This window comes from Nicotiana tomentosiformis, chromosome 3 (genome assembly GCF_000390325.3).
Source record: "Nicotiana tomentosiformis chromosome 3, ASM39032v3, whole genome shotgun sequence".
Taxonomy (NCBI): Eukaryota; Viridiplantae; Streptophyta; class Magnoliopsida; order Solanales; family Solanaceae; genus Nicotiana; species Nicotiana tomentosiformis.
Window position 1 is genome coordinate 18,113,392 of NC_090814.1, and position 27,601 is coordinate 18,140,992.

Below are 27,601 nucleotides of genomic sequence, written 5' to 3' on the forward strand. Positions count from 1 at the left end.
GTGGGATTTTGGATCATGAAAATAGGATATATATCTCATCTTTCATGTTTACCATCTACTTCAAATTTTCAATTCGAACCACCTCAAATCTCTACTAAATTATCCCAAAATTAAGATTCATACTCCTTAAGATGTGCCCAATTTTTCCAATAATATCCACTCAAAATAAATTCTAATTTCAAAAATCCGATTTTTCAAACTCAAGCTTAAGCGAGCTTCAATAGTTTTCAATTTATATATTGTAATTACACCGACTATAAGAAATTATTTATCATCTTCTATATACCTCAGTTATATATTTCTCATTTATTTTTTTGTTGAAAAATAAAATCTCTTGTGGAATTGGTGTTAATGTTACAGAAAATAGTAGCATTATGTCACATCCTTAGTTATTAACTAAGTACACGTGTGATACTTGATAACTCGCTTATGATCTTGCACAACTCTCTCACGTTCTTGCTATGCCAAGTTAGTCTTACCACACTCAAGATCGCTAAGGGAATATTAGAACACAAGAGAATTGCCAAAGGAAGCTTTTGTATTAGAGAGAATTTGATTGTTTTGCTTGGTGAATTATAAATGAATGGCCCCCTTTATATACTAGTCTCCTAGGGGCTAGTGTGTAAATATTAATTATTACACAAGTCCTTAATATTTACAAGATAAGGGCTTTCTCTAGAATTCTTTACAAGCCTAGAAGATTCCAAGGACTTTCCTAGCAAATCCATAGGATCTAGGGTCTTCCAAAGGAAATGCCCATACTTCTCTAAAATATTCTCACAAATGCTAGCTTTCCTCCTATGTAAGATTCCACATGGCATTAATATATGTCAAATGGAACCTACGTGGCATGATGATGTAGCGGGTCATGACACTCTCCCCACCTAATTTTGTGTCGCCCTTGTCATCGCCCATCGGATGCCTTTCCTTGCTCTTGGCCTGAATCTCCCAATGACTCAACCAAGTCTAACAACTTATCAAGCATTGGGTCTATGCTTCCACTCCCTATTTGGCTGCCCTCCATGGTCCCAGCCTTGCTTGCAAACTTGACCCCTCTGTTTGGTGCGTCGTCTAAGTCTGATAGCGTTCCATCACTTTGTAACTCGCCATCCTCTTTAACTATGTCCGCTCAACTTTTCTTGCTGCCACCATGCTCCATTTGCATGGATCCAAGATAGGCTTTGGAATCCCCTACTTTCGGCTAGATTCCAAGTGCATCCCCCCAATGCAGGTGGTCCCTCCTCTGTCACACTTGTGTGCCTGAGAAAAGTTTTCGATCATTGCTGCAAGTTTCCCCAACTCTAGGCATTCACTTGCGCGATGTGATCCTTTACAGAAGTAGCACCCTCCCTTAAGCACGTACTCACTGCCATTTTCCAGCTCCTTGTCGTTTCTCTTGGACCCCAGTCCGTTATGGGATGGCCCATTTCCATTGCCCTTATATACCTCAGCTATGCCTTTTCCGTTGTCCTTGTCATAATTTCCCCACCCCTCTCGGAGCTGCCTTCTTTGAACTTGGCAGGCTCCATCTTGAAGTCAATGAGCGACTTGGCTACCGCTATTGCCTCATCCACATTGGCTACTTGATGTCTTCTTAACTCCTTCTTTCCCCAATTTTTCAACCCATCCATGAAGTAGAAGAGGGAATCTTCCTCGGACAACGATGAGAGTTGCAGCATTAAGAAAGTGAACTCGCGCACATAATCCCAAATTATGGCCGTCTGTCGGAGCTCCCTTAGCTTTTGCCTAGTTTCATACACCACATTCACCAGGTAGAATTGCTTCTTCAACTCATTCTTGAACTTCTCCCACGTCTCAATCTTACATAGCCCTTTTTTCCATATTGGTACACTTCAGACGCCACCCCAGCGCGGCAACCTCGGTCAAGTACATTGAGGCGTTGCATACATTAACAACTTTGTCATTCTCCTTGACTACCTCAAAGTACTTGTCCATCTTCCAAAGTAAGTCGTCCACCTCGCATGCGTCCCGTGCACCGCCATACTCCTTTTACTTAGGGACCTTCATATTTGTCTCTTTTGCAAATACCATGCCCTTAGTAATCCCGACCATGGTTCCCTACAAAACTTCCTTCTAGCAATCTCTTGTATTCTTTCTAACATTCCTCTAGTCATAACCTTTGCTCTAGTACCACGGTGTCACGTCCCTCCAAGTCATTTCGGATACTCTCAATCTTCTCAATAGTGTGTCCCTCAAGAATGCTAAGGGTGTCTTCCACCTTCCCCAAGTATTGGCCAAATATCTCGATGGCGTTCATCCCCGTGTTCACCTTCATCATCCACTCTTTACCGAGTGAGACGTCCTCCGGTAGGACCTCCACTTCATCCTCGCTCGCCTCAATGGAAGATGGTACTTGGGATGTAAGCCCCTCGTTTGGCACAACCTCGGGTGGCACCTCCTAGCTCATGTTGGCAGCATTCCTCTTTTTGTTATAGTCGTTCTTGCCAGCAGCATCCTGGATGACGTTGGCTTGGGTGTTGGCAGTGTTAATTTCCATCATTTGCCATTCCTTTAGTTACAACCTTTGCTCTGATACCATATTGTCACGTTCTTAGTTTTTAACTAAGTACACGTGCGGTATTTGACAACTCGCTCACGATCTTGCACAACTTGCTCACGTTCTTGCTATGCCAAGTCAGCCTTACCACACTCAAGATCGCTAAGGGAATGTTAGAACATAAGAGAATTGCCAAAAGAAGCTTTTGTATTAGAGAGAATTTAATTATTTTGCTTGGTGAATTATAAATGAATGGGCCCCTTTATATACTAGTCTCCTAGGGTATAGTGTGTAAATATTAATTGTTATACAAGTCCTTAATATTTATAAGATAAGGGCTTTCTCTAGAGTTCTCTACAAGCCTAGAAGATTCCATGGACTTTCCTAGCAAATCCATAGGGATCTAGGTCTTCCAAAGGAAATGTCCATACTTCTCTAGAATATTCTCACAAATTCTAGTCTTCTTCCTATGTAAGCTTCCATATGGCATTAATATATGCCAAATGGTACCCATGTGGCATGATGATGTGGCTGCTCATGACAATTAGACTGCATGTAACGAACTAATGTGTAACTCCATTACGGGTCACTGGAATGTGATAGCCACATCCAAGTAATCTCCAATCTGAAACTTAAGTTCATTCAAAAAATTTCTACAACTATCGGGGTGGGCCAGGGTCAGAGAAGCACGAAGAAGAGAATGAAGCAAACTAAGCCACTTTAATTTTTTTAGAAAAAATTGCATGAGCTAGCTACTTTATGGGTCGTCTATTAGAGTTTAGACAATTTTTTAAGTGTATTATTAAAGTAGCTAGCTATCCGACTAAATTGACATTTTAATCCCTAATTAACACATGGAATAAATCCAGGAGAGACTATTGCATTTGAACATTTATCAATTCAAATCAAATAATTTGTTCCTGAAGTTTTAAAATTCTCTTCAGGTAATATGCTGGAGTTTGGCACTTTTAAAGGTGAAACTCTAGCAAAGTGTACTGGAGTTTCAAACTTTTAAAATGAAACTCCATTATACTATATTGGAGTTCGAGTTGCCATCAGTCTTAAATCTTGATAACTCTAATTTTTTTAATTTTGTCTGTCAACACAAATTCATCATCGTGAAGTTCTATTCCTTTGGTAATTTTACGAATTACACTTCAATTTGTAACATTGCTTTAATTTTTGTTATTGTTTGTAGGTTTTCTCACTTTTGGGTGAAATTTCAGACTGAAAGTCAAAGAGGAAGAAGAATATACGATATATAAAATACATACAAATGACATACAAAATATATACAACGACATAGTTATATGAAAGTTGTATGCAAGTTATATGAAATTTGTATGACGTTATATGAAGCATAATAAGCAAACTGTAATGATCATACATTTGAAGATATATCAAAATTCTATGGAAGTTTTTTGTGTTAGGTGTTTGTCCTAATTTTCTTACGATATTTGATTTTCTTATCCCTTGAAGGAAAGGACAATATATTTACTATAATTGAATTTTTCTTCTTGTAGAAGAAAATTATAAATCTCCTATATTTGGCTAGTCCTTTTTCTCGTAGGAAAAGGTTTGGACTTCTATAAATTGAGGATCCTTCCTTTTCATTGAGTAGCATCCACAATGTAGCCACATGGGGTTTGAGAGTCATGTTTAGGGGACAACTTTACGGGATAAGTATTTGTGTGTCACTTGTGTTTGCCTCTTCGTGAAGTTGTTCTCTCGATATTTTTTACTCTCTTTTATTATACTGGATTGCTCATCTCCGCTCGTGGACGTAGGGCAATTGGCCGAACCACTTTAAATGTTTGTATCGCTTTTGGTATATTTCTCTTTTATTATCTGATTTATCATCGTTCAAGATTTGCTTTACTAGCTTCCGCATGGCACCTGATTTTTTCGGTCCTAACAAGAGTAACAGCAGAAGATAAATTGATAATATAGGCAACAGTGTTAAGTGCTTCTGTCCAAAATGTATTTGAAAGTTTAGCCTCTGAAAGCAAGCATCTAACTCTCTCAACTTGAGTTCTATTCATCCTCTCTGCCAAACCATTCAATTGAGGCGTCTTGGGCGGAGTTTTCTGATGAGGAATTTCTTGTTCCTTGCAATAGTTATCAAAGGGATCACAATATTCACCACTATTGTCAGTGCGAATGCATTTTAATTTCTTCCCCGTCTGTCTCTCAGCTAAGGCCTGAAATTCCTTAAACACGCCGAGTGTTTGATCTTTGGATTTTAAAGGATACACCTAGAGCTTGCGAGAATGGTCATCAATGAAGGTCACAATGTAAAGTGCACCATCTTTTGACTTTACTTTAAAAGGACCACATAAATCAGAGTGTACTAACTCCAATAATTTGGCCTTTCTTGAAGGAGGATGGCTATGAAATGAAACCTTTTTCTGTTTGCCAGCTAAACAATGGATAAACCTTTTCAGCTTTGCCTGTTTTCTAATGATGATTTTATTATCTTATTGCTTTATGCGGATGATATGCTTATTGTTGGCAAGAATAAATCCAGAATTGCAGTTCTTAAGAAGCAGTTGAGCAAATCATTTGCGATGAAGGACTTGGGGCCAGCAAAGAAAATCTTGGGCATTCAAATCCACCGACACAGAGATAGAAAGGAGTTATTTTTGTCTCAAAAGCAATACATTGAGAAGGTACTCAAGAGGTTCAAGGAATAGAGATAAAAGTAGAAGTAAATCAAGGTCCAAATACTATAATATTGCATGCAACCAATGTGGCAAGAAATGACATATCAAAAGGTTTTGCCACAAGTTAAAGCAAGACATTAGATAAGGAAAGAAAGTTAAAAATAACGAGAACAATGGTGTTGCTACTGTTCGAGATGGCCTTCTTTTTGCTTATGATGAAAATGTCATCAATTTGATATCCCATGAGACGAGCTGGATAGTAGATTAACATGTCACACCAAGGAAAGATCTTCTCTCATCTTATACTCCTATTGATTCTGGAGTGTTAAAGATGGGCAATGCCATTGAAGTTAAGGTGTTTGGTGTTGGCATAGTTTGTTTAAAAACTAATAATGGTTCGACGTTAGTTCTTCAAGATGTCAAGCATGCTCCAGACTTTCCTTTCAATTTGATCTTCGCAAGAAGATTAGATGATGAAGGTTACCATAATGTCTTCTTTAATGGCCAATGGAAGCTCACCAAGGGTTCATTAGTAGTGGCTCGAGGAGTCGAGTCTTCTCAATTATATGTGACACATGGCTCTATTCTTAATAACTCCATAAATCCGGTGGAAAGTGATACTTTATCATAATTGTGGCACAGAAGATTGAGTCATATGAGCGAGAGGGGGATTGCGTGTTTGGCTAAGAAAAGTTTGTTTCTCTTTAGATATATTTCTCTTTTGTTATCTGATTTATCGTCATTCAAGATTTGTTTACTAGCATGTTTTCGGTCCTATCAGCATGATAGGTGTTTGATGAGTTGTACAAAAGTTATACGATGTTATGTGAAAATTGTATGAAAGTTGAAAGATGATGAATGGCTGATTTTGTTAGTGAGAGAAACAAGGAATATTTTTGGTGAAGAAGGTGACCGTCAATATCAGATTTGCTATGGCACGAAACATGAAATATTTTGAGGAGGATCTTCCGTACAAGTAGCTATGTTATAATAAAAAAACATAGCTACTTGTTGAAAACGAGTAAAAAAAAAAAAAAGAGGTAAATAAGTTCCTATTTATAGGAAAAAAATCCCAATTTATCTGAATGTAAGCTCTAAGCCCAAGAGAAACGGGCTCCTCTTTTTATATACAAGTTCTGGTAAACGCATAAGATATCAACATAACCAGTAGGTTTCTTAAGTGCATTCCAGCCCGAAAATATTGTTGATCTGGACTAGCTTTCCACACGAATAAAAGCAAGGCGTTAAATTCTGTGTAATAAGAAAAGATGGTGCCATCCTATACGTGAATAAATAAACGAATAATAATAATCTCTTATCTATATTTATACTATATTAAAAGCACGAAGGCCTTTAGCGAAATGTCGTTCGCTTTTTTTACCCTTTCAAAACTGATATTACATTGGATAAAGATGTAATTTAATTTACATTCCTAATATTTAAGACTTTGAAATCTATTAAAATTTTACTTATTAAATTGTTCCATATTTGAACTATATAGGAAGGAAGCCCTATTATTTATGCAAAAAAATAATAAACGTATAAAAAATTCTCCAACAAAGTAAACCAATCCTATTACATAACATCTTCAAAATTGTATTGGAAAATAACTTTTTAAATTTTTGACAATAAATAAATTTGAAGACATTATCAACATATATATTTAATATTTGACCTCCTTTCATGATATATTTTCTCTTTATCGTTTCTTTCATAATATTTGGAACTATTCTAAATGAACAAATCACTAAGTACTTTCTCTTCATCGATTATATGTGTAGTACTTGAAACTACTCTCAACAATTTAAAAATAAATAAGAAAATTAAAGAATGTAAAAACAATTTTCCGTGAACAATATTGAAGAAGAATAATTTTGAGATAGAATGTGAGATTATTCAATTTCATGTGTGATTGAATTTACATTTTCGACATAAGAAATTACAAAATTAGTTATACCATAATTTGGTACTATTTTGATTTTATATTCAATGTGGGATAATAATATAGAGATTAGCTATGTATCACAAGAAAAAATATAAACAAATGCCCAAAATATCCTCCTTCAAAACTTTTCGCCTAAATTATTCAAAAAGTCTAAGGTTAAAATTAAAAATAAAATTTTATTCAAGTTTATATATGATAAAATCAAACAAATATTTTTATTATACTTCGTATATTCTATTTTAATCCAATGACTCAAACTAATTTATATTCAATAAATAATTTTGATAATATTTAATCACTACATTATAACATACGTATAATTTTTTGCGGTATTCTAAATGAGAGTTTATTAATTTTTTCTTTATTTTCCATTCATTCCAACAAATATATATCTTTTTATATATTACTAAGTTATTTGTTGTAAAATATCAACTCAACATTAGCCATCCTTATACTATACACTATCGTCAAAAAGTTCTTAAACTATAGGGCAATCTATTCATTCCCAAATCTCTAAAGATATAACGATAGAATTTTGATAAAAGTATTTATGCATAAATATTTATTTTTAGTATTAGGTCACAAAAACTAACAATAAAATTTCATAAGATGTTCACACAGAAGTCTTTAGAAATTGTAATAAGGCATCTTAGAATTTACGTGGAGAAGGATTTCTTTTTTTATTAAGTCAGCTAAGTGAGATTAACATTCACTAAATAAATAAGTCTACCAAAATAATTTATATCCAATAAATAATTTTGGTAATATTTAATCACTGTAATATAACATGCGTATAATTTTTTGCGGTATTCTAAATGAGAGTTTATTAAATTTTTTCTTTATTTTACATTCATTCCAACAAATCTATATCTTTTTATATATTACTAAGTTATTTGTTGTAAAATATCAACTCAACATTAGCCATCCTTATACTAGACACTATCGTCAAAAAGTTCTTAAACTATAGGGCAATCTATTCATTCTCAAATCTCTAAAGATACAACGATAGAATTTTGATAAAAGTATTTATGCATAAATATTTATTTTTAGTATTAGGTCACAAAAACTAACAATAAAATTTCATAAGATGTTCACACAGAAGTCTTTAGAAATTGCAATAAGGCATCTTAGAATTTATGTGGAGAAGAATTTATTTCTTTATTAAGTCAGCTAAGTAAGATTAACATTCACTACTTTCAAAAACTTATACTTTTTTATTTTTCTTTAGTAAACTCAAATATATGATTTAATTATTATTTATATAATTCTTTTAAATTATATATTTATTAGTATGGGGTACACGTGTGAAACGCGTACCCTAAGACTAATATTATATTAAAAGCACGAAGGCCCTTAGCGAAATGTCATTCGCCTTTTTTACCTTCTAAAACTAGAGTTCAGACTAGACAAAATAGTTTTTTAATTATTATCCTAATATTTAAGAATATTTATTTAATTATCTCCCTAATATTTAGGAATAGACATTTAATTGTTTCCCTTATATTTAGAAATAATCATTTAATTATTTTCCTAATATTTGGAGCTTCAAAATTAATTAAAATTTTAAATATTAAATCACTCCTTATTCAAACTATATACAAACTTCTCTATCGAAGAATTTAAAATAAAGAAAGATTTTAGATATATAAATTCTTTCCTTTTAAAATTCATTACTTCTAACACCAAAGATTTAAGCAATAACTCTAAGCTAAGTATTAAAAACGATTTGGCTTAAATATTCTCTTACCAAATATTAGGAAGTTTGACCCTAGATGTCGTATTAATTTAAAATCTAAGAACGAAAATAAACTAAAAATAAATTCAATTTAAGGAATTTATTTAATGACAAGTAAAAGAAGGGTGGACAATATTTTAGAATGGAAAGGAACGATTTTTCTTAACATAATATTTTTCTATTATATTTTGATTAAATTAAGTAATACGATATCTTATTTATTAAATACAAACTGATAATATATTATTCTTAATTTCTTCATGATTATAAAAAGTTAAAATAAAATATTATCATAGTTGAAAAGCAGTGAATAATAATATATTTTAAATTACTTTCTTACTTTCATATTAAATTAAAATTAAGAAATACAATTTATGAGAAACAACTGGGGTCATTACTTATTTTTCTAATTAAAATATAAGAATAATTGGGGCCATTACTTATTTTCTTAATATTAAGAACTTTTAAATTAATAAAAATTTATTTATTAAATTTTTTCTCACTTGACTATATTAAAAGCACGAAGGCCAATAACGAAATGTCATTCTCCTTTTTTACCCTTTTAAAATAGAGTTCACACTAGATGAAATAGTGATTTGATTATTCTTCTAGCTAATATTTAGGAGTTTGAAATTAAATAAGATTTATTACTTATTATACCTTTCCTTATTTAGGCCAATACCTTTCCTTATTTAGGCCAATACCTTTCATTTATTATGAATATTTAGGAGCTGAATTGAGTAAGAGGTCCTTATATTTAGGACTTTAAAATTGTTAAAGTTTTATCTTATATGAATTTAGATTAAAGTATAATTAAATAATACCAAATATTTATATGTTTTTCCTTATATACGAATTTAATTTATACAATATATTTTTTATCTCAAAAAATTATATAATCATGCTAAATTTTAGGTGAACAATTATGATATAAAAAATAAAATAAGGAAAGAGGAAGTAGTTTGCTTTGTTCTTTATTCAAATCAGTATTTAACTTATAAATGCTATGAGTATTCTATGTGAGATTGATCCATTGGCTATTAATTTTATTATCCGATCAATAATTTACTTAGATATAAATATTAATATAGATTTTAAAATATTATTAGAAAAAATAATTACAAAAATATTTTATAATAGCAAGAGAAAGAGAGAGAGAAAAGTGATTGACAAAAGTCATTTACTAACACGCTACGACAAACATAAAGTGCAAAAAGTTTGAATTTTTATCATTTGACACAAAAATTTTGTGGATAAAATTATAGTTATAATTAAACATTTATTTTATGCTATGAGATAATATTAATAATTTAAATCCTCAAAAAATAAATTATTTTTATTAGTGATTAAAAAATATTATTAAGTATTTGAATTGACCCTTTTTCCCCGGATTTGAATTAATTGACTAGAAAAACAATCCAATTCTATTCCTTTCCAAATTCATCATATAGGTAAAATTGTTTTTCAAGTTTATACAAATGTTAGAGTTCATAAATTATTTTTAAGAAAAAGACCATCGGCAATAAAAGAAATCAAAATACAAAATAAAATTTAATTATACTATTAAGAATTAAATTGGTTAAACGAAAACTTAAGTAAATAAGAATGAAATTAGTAGAAGCCAAAATGTATTCATAAAGAGAAGTCAGGTGAGATACATTTAACATATTTGTAAATTATATTATAAGATATGTATAATTACAAAATAATATACAACTAATTTTACTAAATTCATCATCTATGCATATTCAGAAGATATTTAATACAATTACTATGAGAAAATTTATTGTTATCATTTAAACAAATACGTATTATATTTTATTTTAACGTTAATATTTAGGAGACTGAAATTAAATAAGATTTATTACTTAGTATACCTTTCTTGTTTTTTTTTTTTTGTTTTTTTTTTGTGTATAACTTTCCTTATTTGAATTAAGTAAGAGTTCCTTATATTTAGGATTTTAAAATTATTAAAAGTTTATCTTATATGAATTTAAAATTAAAGTATAATTAAATAACACCTAATATGTTTTACCTTATATGAATTTTACACAATTGAACATTTTTTATCTCAAAGAATTGTATAATCATGCTAAATTTTAGGTGAACAATTATGATATAAAAAAATTGAAGAAAGAGGAAGTTGTTTGCTTTGTCATTTATTCAAATAAGTATTTAACCTATAAATGTGATGAGTATTCTATGTGAGATTGGTCTGTTGGCTATTAATTTTATTCTTTGATCAATAATTTACTTAAATATAAATATTAATATAGATTTTAAAACATTAATAGAAAAAAATTATGAAAATATTTTATAATAACAAGAGAAAGAGAGAGATAAGTGATTGACAAAAGTCATTTACTAGCGCTATGACAAACATAAACTGCAAAAGTTTGATTTTTTATCATGTGACACAAGAACTTTGTGGATAAAACTATAGTTATAATTAAACATTTATTTTATTATATGAGATGATGTTAATAATTTAAATCCTCAAACAATAAATTATTTTCATTAGTGATTACAAAATATAATCAAGTATTTGAATTGACCTTTTTTCCCCAGATTTGAATTAACTAACTAGAAAAATAATTCAATTTTATTCCTTTCCAAATTCATCATATAGGTAAAATTATTTTTCAAGTTTACAAAAATCTTAGAGTACATAAATTATTTTTTTAGAAAAGGACCATCGGCGATAAAAGAAATCATAATATAAAATAAAAGTTAATTATAGTATTAAGAATTAAATTATTTAACTACAAACTTAAAGAAATAAGGATGAAATTAGTAGAAGCCAAAATATATTCATAAAGAGATTTCATGTGAGATACAATTTAACATATTTGTAAATTATATTATAAAATATGTATAATTACAAAATAATGCACAACTAAAATTTAACTAAATTCATCATCTATGCATATTCAGAAGATATTTAATACAATTACTATGAAAAAAATAATTTTTATCCTTTAAACAAATATTGTATTTTATTTTAACGTCAATGTACATATTTTTAATTGATACACACTATACACACGTGCAACACACGTATACTAAAACTAGTCTATATCTATACTATATTAAAAGCACGAAGGCCCTTAGCAAAATGTCGTTCGCCTTTTTTACCCTTTAAAAATAGAGTACACACTAAACAAAATAGTCATTTAACTGTTTTTCGAATATTTAAGACTTCATAATCACCTAAATTTTCTATATTATCTTTTTCCTTAATTATTTAAACTATATAGTATACTACATTTGTAAAAGAAACACCGGCAAAATGAAAGTAGGAAACTAGCGAGTACCTAGAACTCCTTTAAGATTTAGGAGTGTTTGTCTTTGTTATAGAATGATTGCTGGTTAATTCTTTAGAATTTTACTATTTTAGTAAAAAATAAAAGAAAAATAATTGGAAGAGAATAAGTAGGAAGTAAATAAAGTCTCGTGTAGTTAGAACTCCTATTTTTTTAAATCTTAAATATAGAATATTACTCTTTTGGTGTGAATATTTCAAAGGTTATTCACTATCCACTTTACAACAAATAACTTAAAATAGTTAACGGGTACACGTGCATTAAAATTTACCAATAAAAGAATAGATTTAATTATAAACCCAAAACTATTGAAGTTTCCTATATATCATAAATCAAACCATAAACCTAACATCACAATTAAAAAAAATCTATAAATAAGTTTACAAAAATAGGAATACAATTTTTAAAATAATTATAGTTATATTATAGTAATAATGTAACTTTTTGTAATAAATTAGATAATTGAAGCATAAATAAGATACCAAAATTTATATATCTAAATTAATAGTAATAAATTGTACATATTTCTTTATAAGAAATTTAAGAATGAAATAGTAGAAAATAGAGTATATAATAAGTCATCATTTTTTAATGTTTTCGTTTTCTGGCATCCAATCCTACAGATGATAGCCTCACTATATTTTTTAACTATTTATCGTAAATATTAACTGACCCGTAATTATTTTCTAGAATTTGTAAATTCCAAGTTCACAACTACTAAATTTTCCTATATATCGTAAACTGTAATGACCCAAAATGTCATCTTTAAATCTAATAATTAATTATGTGTTCTAAGACCTCAAAAAGTACTATTTGTCACTCCTTGACTTGCGTGCGAAGTTCGTAAAATTTTCTGGAATGTTTTTATGTGAAAAATGGATTAAAATGTGAACTAGAGTCCTAAAACTCAACTGAGTTGACTTTGGTCAATATTTTAAGCAAACGGACCCGGATCAGTATTTTGACAGTTTTGGTATGTCTGTTTCGTGATTTGGAATTTGGGCGAATGTCCAAAATTTAATTTGGAGGTCCCTAGCTCAAGTTATGACCATTTAACGGAAACTAGTAATTTAAAGGCTAAAGATTTCCAAGTTTGACCACGGGGTTGACTTTTTGATATCGGAGTCGGAATCTAGTTCCGAAATTTTTTATAGCTCCGTTATATCATTTATGACTTGTGTATTAAATTTGAGGTCAATCGGACTTGATTCGATAGGTTTCGGCATCGAATGTAGAAATTGGAAATTTCATAATAGACTAAGGTTTCAAGTGAGTTCGCACAAGACCTAACTTCAAACGAGTATACCTCTCTTGATATGAAGATTTATATGGTGTATTACCTATCAAAAGAAAGGTCTATGTATCTAATTTTCAACACTTCAAACCGTTCATCATTTGGACATTCCTACAATAAGTTATGACCAAATTACCAAAGGTTGTTAGAATGCGATTCTGCGGACAATTATACGATCACTATGAGACCATTATGCGATCGCAAAATGGTTGTGCGACTGCAAACTGGTCGCAAAATGGTCCAGAAAACCAATTTGTGCGATCATTGTGCGACCCGCACACCAATTGTGCGGTCCATTGTGCGACCGCATAACTGAGTTCGGAGGGTTAATTTTCCTATTTTCATAACCCGACCCCATTTTGATAAATAGGCTTTGGGGTTTATTTTGGAGCAATTATCTGAGGTTTTTTAGAGAGAAGCGAGAGTGTTCTAGAGAGAGGAAGTAGATGAAGTATTTTATTCATCAAATTCTTGTTCAAGCCTTGAAATCCAACAAGAAATCCCTCAAGTTCTTCATCAAAGAGGTAAGGTTCTAACCCATAATCTTCAATTTCGAGTTTGGGTAATGATGGGTGATTAAGAGTATGATTCATGGGGTAAGTGTTCCTCATCCTATATTGATTATATTTCATGATTCCATACTCATTTACATCATGAATCCGTGAATTTGGGGAAGAAAAATCAGATTTTTATAAAATCTTCCAAAAACTAGAATTTAAGATTTGAAGATCCATTTGATATCAGAATTAGATAATTTTTATATGGTTGAACTCGTAGCGGAACGGGTGTTCGAATTTTGTGAGTTTTTTCGGGATTTGAGATGTGGGTCCCACTGTCGAATATTTAAATAAATTTTAAATTTTTATCCGAAAAATTAGTAAATTCATATGGAATTAATTCCTATAATTCGTATTGAGTATATCGAATTGTTTGTGAATAGATTTGAAGCTTTTTGAGACAATTTTGAAAGAAAAAGTTGCGGTCGAGTAATTGATTGGAATTTGCAAAGCGAGTTAAGTGTCGTGGTTAACCTTGACTTGAGGGAATAGAACCCTTAAATTATTTGTTATGTGAAACGCATGTGAACGACGTATAGGCGAGGTGACGAGTGTCTATACGTCGTCAAATTAATTGTTTGCCTACTTACTTGAAAAATCATAAATTATTTTAAATCATGAATTAATTGTTATAATAATTATTTGATTTCCATAATAACTTGCTTTTTGTCATTGTTTGTTTCATAATTAAATCATAATTATTGTATGCTTGTTGTCTTATAATTTCATATTAATTGTTGCATTTATTTGGAAAATTTCTTCTATAAGAATTGGTAAATGGATATATTGGAGGAGCGGGTTGCACGCCGCAACAACATTGATCGAAATGAATATATTGGAGGATCGGATTGTACACCGCAACAGACTTATTAAAAAGTCCATATTGGAGGATCGGGTTGCACGCCGCAACAGACTTATTAAAAGTCTATATTGGAGGATCAGGTTGCACGCCGCAACAGACTTATTAAAAAGTCCATATTAGAGGATCGGGTTGCACGCCACAACAAACTTATTAAAAGTCCATATTGGAGGATCGGATTGCATGCCGCAAGAGACTTATTTAAAAGTTAATATTGGGGGATCGGATTGCACGCCGCAACAGACTTATTTAAAAGTCTATATATACTTGATTGAAATAAATATATGACAGACTTAATTAAAAGGAATATATTGGGAGAGCGGGTTGCACGCTGCAACAGAATTGAATGTGGATATATTGTGAGAGAGGGTTGCACGCTGCAACAGAATTGATGGAAATAATAATTGGTTATGACTGCTGAATTGACTTCAATTATTATAAATGAGTTACCTGATTTATTTCTATTATTTGTTATTGTTACTAATATTGCGTACAGGTTAATGTAAGTGAACCGCCTTAACCTCGTCACTACTTCGTCGAGGTTAGGCTCAGCACTTACTAGTACATGAGATCGGTTGTACTGATACTACACTCTGCACTTCTTGTGCAGATTTCGGAGTTGGTCCCAACGGCGTACCATAGACTTGCTCGGATTTCAGCTACTCAGAGGAAACTTGATGTATAACTGCACGGCGTTCGCAGTTCTGAAGTCCCCGTCTACTTTACTTTAGCTGTGTGTTTGTTTCCAGACAGCTTTATTTTATTCAGACCTCTATTTGTATTATTCTAGAAGCTCGTGTACTTGTGACACCAATTCTGGAATGGTATTTAGACACCGTTGTTTTTAAGGATTATTCACTACATTTCAGACTTTACTTCCGCATTTGTTCTTTGTTATTAATAAATTTAAAAATTATTTTAAAAATGGATAATATTATTCTAACGTTGGCTTGCCTAGCAAGTGAAATGTTAAGCGCCATCACGTTCCGAAGGTGGGAATTTCGGATCGTGACATAAACCAAACCTATAAACGTATTAGGACGAGTAAAAATATTATCTATAACTAAATTTACAAATGACAAGACTACATTTGAAAATAATATTACTATAGTAATAACAACTATAACCGTACTTTAAATTTTTTGTCGAACTTATATATGTTAAAGCACAATTCCAATCAGATAAGTGAAGCATAGATAAGATAGTGAAAATCATATATCGAAATTATACAAATAAATCGTATATATTTTTACAAGAAATTTAAGGATGAAATAGTAGAAAAAATGTATTGTAAATAAGTTGTCATTTTTTTTCTTTTCTTGCATTTAGTCCAACATATGATGATGCCTCACTATATTTTTTTATATTAAATTATTTATTGTAAGATATTAATTCAACCGTAGTCATTTTTTAGACTTTACATTGTCAATATTAATTTTTTGGGAGCTATAAGACCAACCTATTTATTCTCTTTTGTGTTTTGTTTTCAGTATTAGGTCACTAAAATAACAATAATTGTTATAAGACCACATACTTCCTCATAAATCACAATAACGCATCTAAAAATTTATGTCGAATATGATTTCTTCATTTATTGAGCTCACTAAATAAGAACAACATTCAGCATTTTCAAGAATATTTCTTTTACCTTTATTATATAATTTATATTAGTCAAATACATAGTTTGATAATAATTACGTAATTTTCTTAAATTGTGTACTCATAAGTATAGGTACACGCGCAACGCGCGTACGGTAAAGCTAGTTATATTAAAAGCAGGAAGGCCCTTAGGGAAATGTCGTTCGCCTTTTTTGCCCTCTAAAAATAGATTTAACATTGGATACAATTGTAAATTAATTAGTTTTTTAATATTTAGGACTTTAATTTAAAACCAACTAAAATGTTACTTATTAAATCTTTCCTTATTTCAATTATATAGAAAATCTTAATATTTAAGACTTTAAAACCATATAGAATATTTTTCCTTTTTAGGTAAAACAAACATTTTCCTTCCTAGACTTTGTTTTTGAAGCTTTCTTTAACGAGATAGAAGCGACAAGATACTATTACAACATGATTGAATTATGAAGAATTTTTTTTTTCTTGTGAAGATGATAAGATTTTTAATTATGAAGTTTGCCTTACTAGAATTATTGTAAAAAGTATATGCTGTTTGAATTCTATTGCTCCACGCGTACTATTTCTGTTCTTTTACGGTTAATATTTTTATTATATGTTTGCACAAAAAAACAGGTTAAAGTAAATATAGCTCAATAAATAAAAAAATTCAACCATTGAATTCGTACATATCATATGCCAACTTGATATGATTACCGGAATTAATTTCTTTTTTCATTTTAAAAAACTTATAGAAATGCATACGAAAGGACACATAACAATTTCATGTCAAGTTCAAAATATAATTGTAGAGACGATAAATAAATTATTATAATAATTATATCATTAATTTCTTTATATCAAGTATATTCTGTTAATTGATCCCGCAGAAAAGAAGAGAATTGAATAAATTTAGTAATTGGAGGCAAGGCATGAAATCATAATAAGGCATCTGATAACTGTGTTATTATGCTAGCTAATTAGATTAACATTCCTAATTTTTATGAATTTATGTTTTTTTAAAATTATTTTTAACTCAAATATATAATTTAATAATATTTACATATTTTTTTAAAGTTGTGTAAATATGGGATACACGTGCTATTACCCGTTTAAATTAGAGTTTACATTGAATAAAATAGTTATTTTATTATGAACCCTAAAAATTGAAGTACTACTACTATTATTTTTGAACGAAAAGAACTACTACTATTTATTCTTTTTAAAATAAAAATTGGATCCAGTGCTATTGATTATTCTAAAATTGAACCTAGACGAGGAATAAGAGTTAAAATAAGCCAATATATGATAAATATAAGAGAATTAATTTCTATTTATTAATAATCAAGAGCCTTCTAATTGGTAGTAAGAATGTGAATTCATTAGTGATATGAAATCTTTATTTTAACAACAAAAATTCCAACCAAACAAATAATTGCTCAATATCAAAAATTATATCATTGGTAAATAATAATGGATGACTACAACTACGAATTTACTAGTATTGAAATTACACTAATCAACAAACTCACAAAGTTTATTAGCAAAATAATTTGATTTCAGTCGTCTAAATTTGGTTGGTAAAATTATTTTTTCTAATATTTGAAGGCACTAAATTTTATTTGACATAAAAGGGAGAAGCAGAAAAAAGAATTATCTCCTTTTTTTACTTCGTGATTTAGACCATTAAGCATGTCATTATTATAAAGGATAATTGTCCAACTCACAAAGTTAAAACCCTAAATCAAAATTATTCAAAGTCCAAGTCGAAAAATAAATTGGTATGGATGAGAAAATATTTATATAATTTTTTAAGATTTATTAATTTTAATAGAATGATATAAATCTTTGTAGACATCCAATATGAATCCTAAATATTACAGAGTACTAATAATTTTATGTTTGGTATTTTTTCTTAAATATATCAAGGATTTGAAGTTTTACACTCTAATACAATGGTTAAAAATAATTAAATTTTAGAATTTATTACAATGACATGTTGGTCAATCTTTTATCCGTTAAAAATAAATTTGATATCGAAATTTTTTTTGTAATTAATTATCTTTTTAATATTTAAGACTTAAAAATTAACTAAATTTTTTTAAGTGAAATTTCAAATCAATTTTTTGTTATCGTTTGAACATATAAGTTTTATTTTATAGAAATATTGTTATAGTTAAAAGTTAAAAGCTTTGTATCAGCTAAATATTAAGAATTTTAATCAAGAAAAATCATTTCCTCTAATTTTGAGAAAACGTAATTAATGTTTTAACTGATTTAACAAAATAACTCTTTGAATCAACTAATTTGTTAGAGAATCAAATTCAGTTCTTTTACAAATTCATCATATAAGCAATTGCAAAACTTGTAGTGTACATTAATTTATTTTCATAAGAAGAGTATTAAATATGAAATAAATAAAAAATTAGAGCAATATTAATTACATTATAGTATTGAGAGTTAGTTACACGCGCAAGCGCGTACCCTAACACTAGTTAAAAATGACCTAAAAATGTTCTGAAACTCACTCGAGCCCCTCGGGACCCTTTCCGAACACACCAACAAGTCTCAAAACATATTATGGACCTACTCGAGGTCTCAAATCATACATAATAACGGCGAAACTACAAATCGCGTGTCGATTCAGACTTATAAGTTTATGAAATTTTCATTTCTATAACTCGCGCCGAAACATGCCAAAACAATCCGGAATGAACTCAAATTTTGCAATCAAATCATAAATGACATAATGGAGTTGTTCCAATTTCCAGAATCGAATTTCGACCCCGATATCAACAAAGTCAACTTCCGGTCAAATTTTTTAAATATCTTCTATTTTTCAACTTTCGCCAAAATGCGCCGAATTGTCCTACGGACTTCCAAATCCGAACATGCGCCTAAATCCGAAATCATCATACGAAACTATTGGAATCATCAAAATTTCATTCCGGGGTCGTTTGCTCAAAAGTCAAATCTCCGGTCAAACTTTAAAAATTCAAGCTTTATAAAATCAAACCTTTTATTTTTTTCAAAAACTAACGGAAAGCGTACCTACGTACCTCGGAATAACTTCAAATTTTGTACATAAGCCATAAATATTGTTACAAACTGATCGAACTCTCAAAATCTAAATTGGGACCCAGTATCAACAAAAACCCAATTATGACCAAATTTAGAAATTCTTAAACCTTATTAAAAGCGCGAAAGCCCTTAACGAAATGTCGTTGGCCTTTTTTACCCTTTAAAAATAGGTTTTATATTGAATAAAATTATCATTTTACTTATCTTCCTAATATTTAGGACTTTTACATCAACTAAAATTCTATTTATTATATATTTCTTTATTTAAACCCTTGAAAAAACAAATTTAAAAATCAATAAAGAGTTTACCTTAAATACACGATTCACTTTAATTATGATACAACTACAGTATACTTATTCTAATATTTAGGGGGAAAGCCGATAGACCTTAGATTAACGTTTACAGATTTCCTTTCTACTAGGAAATCACTTAACTTGAACATTCTATGTTTTTCTATTTTGTTTAAATTTTTATTTTGGGAAAATAAATCATAACAACGTTGCATATAGTCAGCAACTAAGTTTTTGAGTATCGAAGAGTTGTTCTTACCAATTAAAAGTATTTGGTCGACTTTTATATTCATTAAGTCAAATTTTACACTAAACAAAATAATTATTCAATTATTTTTCAATTATTATACACCTTGAAAAGTTTTCAATCTAGACTTAAACACGCGAGTATAGACTCAATACTCATGCAGTCACGCGCATATTTTACCTCAAGAATCACATTCTAATTCCGAATTATTTTCACTCATTCAAAAAAGTTTCAAATTATATATTAGTTTATTTTTAGTAACATGCTTATATTTTTGTATCTATGAGACAATGACTATAAAATGTAACATAAATTTATTTATTTATATGTATATTAGTACTTCTTCTGGTCCATTTTAATTGATTTTTTGACTGTTTTCACACATATTAAAGAATTCATCTTTTAACATTAATTAACAATAAAATTGACCATATTAACCTTAATTTATTCATTGAAAATATAATAGATACTTCAAGACTCTTTACTCCAAGAGAAACTTTGGAAAAAAGAAATTAATGCCTACTTGATATATAAAAAAATCAAATATTATGAACCACATGCCAAAAAATCAATTAAAGTGGACCGGGAGGAGTATTATAAAAGAACAAAACACCAATACATATAAAATTTTGCTTGTTAACTCTATGTTGATTTGAAGTATATAGAAAGCACTAATACTTAAAACTTTAAAATCAATTAAAATTTTATCTTATATAAATTATATGTTATTTGAACTATTAATCAGAACTCTTTATTATATTTATATGATTTTTTAAATCTTTATATCATTAAAATAGGATACATGCGAAATATTGTTCACTTTTTTTGCCCTTTATAAATGAATTTAACATTGGACAAAAGTGCCATTTAGTAATTTTTCCGCTTTCACATTAATAACTAAAATTTCGACTATTAAAGATTTTCTTAAATTTGAACTAGGTAAAATGGCAATGCTGTGGCTTACTCTTTCGCTTTTCGGGGTATTTCCTATTGACTAGCTATCGCTTTTGCTTTGCATCTTTCTTCTAGATTTCATGGTGTTCCTATTTTTCTTATGATTGTTATGGTGATACTAATATTTACTAATATTGTCTCCCTTTGCTTTGCATCTTTCTTCTGGATTTCATGGTGTTTCTATTTATCCTATGATTGTTGTTGTGATACTAATATTATTTCGTTTTTGTCATTTTGTCTTTTTATTTATTTATTTATTATTATTATTATTTTTTTATTTTTTTTGAGCCGAGGGTCTTTTGGAAACAGCCTCTCTACTCCTTCGGGGTAGGGGTAAGGTTTGCGTACACACTACCCTCCCCAGACCCCATTAGTGAGATTTTACTGGGTTGTTGTTGTTGTTGTTGAACTAGGTAAAAGCTCATAATATTTATGAATTTAATATTTATTTATATAAATATAAATTCTTTCTTTATTTGGATAGTTGTCTTTTACAAAATTCTAAAATATAAGTACATCTTTTCTTTTTTACAAAAATCGCTATCGTTTTTAATTTAGAAAAGAACCTCCCTTCCGTGCACCTTCAAGGACTCATCAAGGTTGTTTTTCGTACTTTTTCTCCTACGTTTTTGTGATTTAGAATACTTTTAACCTATAATCTATTGCTTTGCATTTCACGATGACCTAAATGCACGGAAAAAATCCCACATAGATATATCTTTTTTGTTTATTCTTTTGTTTGATTTTTATTTTTAAGAAAAGTTAAACTCACGATAAAATCTCTGACAACTACACTTTTTTTTTATTCTTTTGTTTGATTTTATCTTTCTAAAAAGTTAAGTATTAGTGTCTGCTTTATATAGTCTCATTATAGGTGCATTGCAGATATATCCCATATTAATTATTGCAAATATTTGTACAAGTCTTTTATAAAAATAATAAATTATAACGTTATTCTATAGTATTTCATCAATTTTAATAGGTCTTTTCTATTAACAAGTTAATATTATTTATAATTACATGAATATTCTAAATACATTATTGATAAATACAAAATTACACGTGTAAAGTGCATACACTGCTAGTAAAGATAAAAGCCTAAAAGCCATCACATCAAAAAATTATAATCCGCCCTGAGAGTTGACTGATAACAGAATAGTTTTAATCGTGCTTCGTTTGTTGTTTCTTCCTTTCCAACTCAATAGTTTTTCAGAGTAAACTATAGTTGGTTCGTATTCGCATAACTATGAGTGCTTGTCACAAAAGGGTGGCCTTTTGGACAATTTGGATTAGATATGAAATTTTCGGTTTGGATTTTTAGTTTTCAGATTGAAGAAATGACAATCCAAATAAGCTCCGATTGTATCAGATTTCTTAAGTTTGGTTTTGGAATAATCAATTTGAATATTTCGAATTTTTGGTTTTGATATTTCTTCTTATAAAAATGAACATTCAAATGAAGTATTCATGTTAAATTACCTAAAAAGTTCTTTATTCTTGCAGCAATTATCCAAATAAAGTATTCAAGTAATCAAAACATCATCAAAGAAATGCAACAGAAACATTAATAAGGTCAATAAGAATTAACAATAGTAAAGTCATATCCAAATACAGTACTTGTATGCATTTGCCTCTCCTTTTCAATATAACCTTTTGCATCCTTACATCCTTTGTAGGGCATGCATACACCACCATACTACTTAATCATCTTTCAATCAAGCCACATTAGTCATAGCAGCTCCTGATAGATACTCTTGCTAAATAAGTTCTAGACATCTAAACAGGAAGAGCTAACTGAAACAATCATCTGATATGAACAGGACTTGCTATTTCAGATATGCATGACCAAAAAGAATGACCTAAATATGGTTCTGAAGAAGTAAACATATGTGATCAGATTAAAATGAATTGCTTTTCCAATTCAATACAAATCTAACTGCACAAAAGTGATGGTAAAGCATAAACATAGTGAAAGTCAATACCAGTTTGTTATCTTACAACTCTATAAACTACAAGTTCAGCTTGATCATGCAACTCATTTCTGTTGCCAACGCATAATATTAGAAGCGAAGCAGCTATCTGCACTAAGAACACCTTATACATCTTGCCAGTCCTTCGAACAAAACAGTTATATGGGGATAACACCAACACAACTAAAATTCTTGTGGCATTGACCATGTAGTTTCCATTTCATTCACATGCAAATCATGAAAGCATTCTCTGGAAATTCCATTCTCAAATTACAGCAATAATCATCACATGTAAAGTTCGCAATTACTTCACATCAATCTTCCAAAGAATGTTCATACCTCAAACAGATTTTAGTAGGCACAGGTTGAGAACATCTGACCAAGCTATTATGAAAGTATAAAAGCAGAAAAACAGATCCTCAAGCATTAGATCTTAGCAATAGAAGCAAGACGACTAGAGTTCAGACAACTTCTTTCAACCATACCGTTAACTCCTTATAAACATCACATTTAGTAGGCTAAAAACCGGAAAACTGCAACAAAACTATGGGAAGAACAATAAACTCAGAGATATCACCACCAAGCAGGCAAACAAAATTGCATCAGGGAAAATTTGGCTTCAGTTTCCACAAAATGAAAATATCAATGCAAGTAAATATCAGCCAATACAACAGAAGGAAATATCATGTCTGCTCTGACCTGCAATAAGCTTGTACCCTGAATTCAGCACACTAACATTGCGCTTTCTTCTGGCTTTTACTACCACCTCTGTTTGGTACTAAGAGTTCTTTCTCAGACAACTTCAGTTACCGACCAAGAGGCTAATTCATGCTTCTCTAGTTTTCACACGTCAATTAATAGTATAATACATACTCATGAAAAAACATAATAACTACCATTTCAAACAAGGGCATCACATATAAAATAAGCTTCTGGTTTTACTAACACGTGCAAAATGAGAGAACTAGCTGAGAGATCTAGCAGCAAGACATTCAATAAGACTAAAATTTGCTGCAGAAATCTTCTCAAAATTGAATTCCTCAGATGAAATTGCAATAATCAAAAACAAAGAAACTATAATGAGGGCCAACTAGCATATCATCACTGAATCAGTTATTCAAAGTGACGAGCCATTGTTCATCTGCACTCAACACCAACTTCAGCAGCACGTCTAGGCTTGTTTTTCCTTCTGCTCCCGTTTTGTCTGAATCCGACTGATTTTATCAAATCATTCGAGTTAGCTTTGGTACCAACACCATTTTCCTCTTTCACTGAATCAGCATTTTCCTTGACTTGTGGAGATCTCTTCCTCTTTTTTCCATTCTCAGCAGCTTCACTCTTTATATTCTCGCTGTCGTCTTCATCCTCCACTACTACCTTCTCGGCTTCTTCTTCCTCCTCTATTTCATCCTTCAATGGCTTCTGTGGTCTACCCCTTCTCCTCACAGGTATCTTTTCTTCTTCGCCACTTCCAATATCCTCGCAAACAGATTGCTTCTTCCCCTTCCCTCTTCCTCTACCCATTCTCCAAATTTGAAAACTTTGATTCCTGCAACAAATCTGAGGCCTTAAACTAGGATTAAGAACCTCAACAAAACTGATAAATCCTATGAATTAAATGAAAATAGCATAAAATAGATTAGAATTTAGAAACAACCATACAATTTTTACAGGACCAAATATATTGGGAAGGATATGAAAAAACCTCTTGAGAGAGGAAAATCCCAGTTGGAAAACGTTATCCTCACTAGAATATATATCCTGAAAACTCAATCTGAAACCGAAACAAATACAAACAAAATGAGAGAAAAAATTAATTTTCTTTCAGAAACAAACAAAACTATGTCTTCCACTAACCCATATTGAAAAACTGGACAAGTAAAACAGAGAATCATTTAAATGAAAACAAGAATTCATGAAAGACTATACAAGAGTCAAGAGTAGAGCTCAAACATAGTACAACCAGTGACAAAGAAAACACTTTGGACCAAATACCTAAGAAAAAAGATAAAATTAAAAACATTATAGAAAAGGGTCCAAAACACAAAACCTGAAACTTGAAGCTATATATCAATAAACACAAAAATCTTTAGATTAACCCATAAAGAAACCAATATAAAGCTACAGCTTAAGATGCCTTTAGAATTGAAAACCAAGAGAGGAAAAAAAAACATACCAAATGAAGCTGACTTTTCAAGAAACAGCCACCATTTGCATCTTTAACCAGAAACCCATGCCTTAAAATCTGATCAAATTAAACTAACAAAAATAAACCCCACTAATCAGACTGTTTTTTAATTTTCTTTGTAACAAAAGTTGAATAGTTATAGAAGCAGGAAGCTAAAGATTAGATTTTAGTTGATCTGAGGGAAAAATATTGGAACCAGAGATCAGAAAAGTAGTGAAAAGATTAACATGTGAAGCAATGAGCTGAGAGAGGCAACAGCCAAAGAACAAAATGCAGAGAGAAGCAGAAGTGAAGGGAAAGGGAAAATGGGGACAGTGTAGAGGAGCAGAAGTAGAAGTAGAAGAAAATGTTGAAAAGATATTTTAATTATCTGAAAGTTGTTTGGTAAATTAGGGTAAAGTGTAAAAGAATGAAATGAAAAAAATAATATTAAAAATAGGAAATTATTAAATTATTAGGGATAATCATGGTTGGGCGTTTTCTTCTTTTTTTTTTTTTTTGTGTGTGTGCGGGGGGGGAGAGGGGGATATTAAGTTAGGGAAAATATTTATGAACATATCATGGCTTTAATTAATGTTACTTAATGACGTTTTTTACGAACGAAAAAAAGAGTGTTTTGGATAATTTAGTGGACTTGAATATTGGGAATATATTAGATAATATATGCAAGATAAAATAAATAGTGGACAATTAATGAACTCAGCGAACCTTTAAGATTTTATTGATTAATAATAAGGTTAAGGTAAGGCAAACATTTAATTCAGATAAGAGTTTGATGAAAATAATTTTCATTGATATTGTATATTAGGAAAGAAAGGTATTCCATCACTTAAAGTCATATCTAATTTTACATGTTAGGATAAAACAATAATAATTTGTCGCACATGTATCTTCTATAGGAAAGCTACCTCTCCATACTTTACACATGATGAAATATTTTGTAATCCATGTAAAATTATTTGTAACAAGTCTTATCCAATCATACCGTATCTTGTGATTATTATCAAAATATGACCTGGCTAGGTTTTCCCCTTGTAATACCCAAAAGAATTAGACGATTCTTTTTACAATGTACCTATTCTTCCTTATGTCGGTTGTTGCCATGATATTGAAAAGATTTACGTTTTCTTTTTTCCCCATTTTTTAATACTCATTACATGGTACATTTTGTTACTATCTCTGTTCATAATAAGTGATTTTTTGATCTTTTTATTTTAGTTCAAAATGTGTCATTTTTACATAATTAAGAATGAATTAAGTTTAGTTTTAAAATTTGTCCGTATTTACATATCTTAATATGTCAAGTTAATAATATGCACATTTTTAATTAAGGGTAATTTAGTCAAGATATTTATATTTTTCTACGAGTTAGTATTTTTTTAAGGTGTGTGATAAAGGCCAAAAAGTCACTTATTGATGTACTATGGTATGATCACTAATATTATTGCTATGAATATCATTATCTTTTGGCAGAATAACCTAATAAACATTTCTACTTGTCCCACTTTGTCATTTCGGTCCCAATACTCTATGAAGTTTCATCCATACACTCGTAGTTTTCAAAACACATTACTTTAAACCATTCTGACCGTTGACCAAGCATATGTGGCAACTTCATGACCGAGTTGGACAAAATACGTGAATTTTACGCGTATAACGAAAGTAAACATAAAAAAGTTAGACTAAAAATGCTTAAAATAAGAAAAAAAAAAGTAAAAGTAAAAGACAAAAAATATATATAAGAAAAAATAATATATCTTTGTTCTTTCTTCTTTCCCAACCCCCACCCCCACCCCATTTCTTTTTCTCTTCTACCATTACCCTTTTCCCGTTCTTTCCCCACCCCTCCTCCGTTTCTCTTTTCTCTTTCTCCCCTTGTTCATTTCCTGTTATTCCCCTCCTCCATTTCTCCTTTTCTCTTTCTTCTGTTATTTCCGGCCTCCCCATTTTCACAAACCTTCAGTCAATATTTGAGAAAAAAGTAATAATTTTTTTTGAAGAGCAACCACCATTAAATATTTTGAGATGAATTAGATCTATGTCTATTATCAGTGTTGAATATGATTTGGGTAACAATCATTTCAGGACTAATAGATTCTTAGGTGGTGGAGCAGATATTTAATGGTGAAATTTTATTTGATAAGAGAAGCTGCAAATTTAATTTTTTGGGTAGTTTATGGTGAGGTGTTGGCTGATAAGTGGGGATTTTGACTACTTATTAGCGTCCTTTTGCTTTTATTTTAGTCTAAAAGCATTAAATTGTGTTTTCAAAATTAATAAAAAGTACAAAATTACAGAAATGTTGAAAGTTGGACTCCCGAGATGAAATCCGACTAAAAAAGTAGTAGTCCGAGCTCAA

The 27,601-nt window shown here is 30.2% G+C and overlaps 1 protein-coding gene across 5 annotated transcripts; it reads right to left on the reverse strand.

Moving 5' to 3' along the window:
- Window positions 1–23,930: 23,930 nt before the first annotated feature.
- Window positions 23,931–25,577, reverse strand: LOC104105493 (uncharacterized). Of its 5 annotated transcripts, none has more exons than XM_009613812.4 (3): window positions 25,231–25,577; window positions 24,760–24,828; window positions 23,931–24,603 (listed from the first exon to the last, which is right to left on the reverse strand). In XM_009613812.4, the coding sequence occupies exon 3, from the start codon at window positions 24,576–24,578 to the stop codon at window positions 24,192–24,194; it is 387 nt and encodes a 128-aa protein (XP_009612107.1). In that variant the 5' UTR covers window positions 24,579–24,603; window positions 24,760–24,828; window positions 25,231–25,577; the 3' UTR covers window positions 23,931–24,191. The 5 variants fall into 5 exon arrangements, with proteins under 5 accessions (XP_009612107.1, XP_009612105.1, XP_009612104.1 ...); XM_009613810.4 differs by having other exon boundaries at window positions 24,717–24,828; XM_009613809.4 differs by lacking the exon at window positions 24,760–24,828.
- Window positions 25,578–27,601: the final 2,024 nt, after the last annotated feature.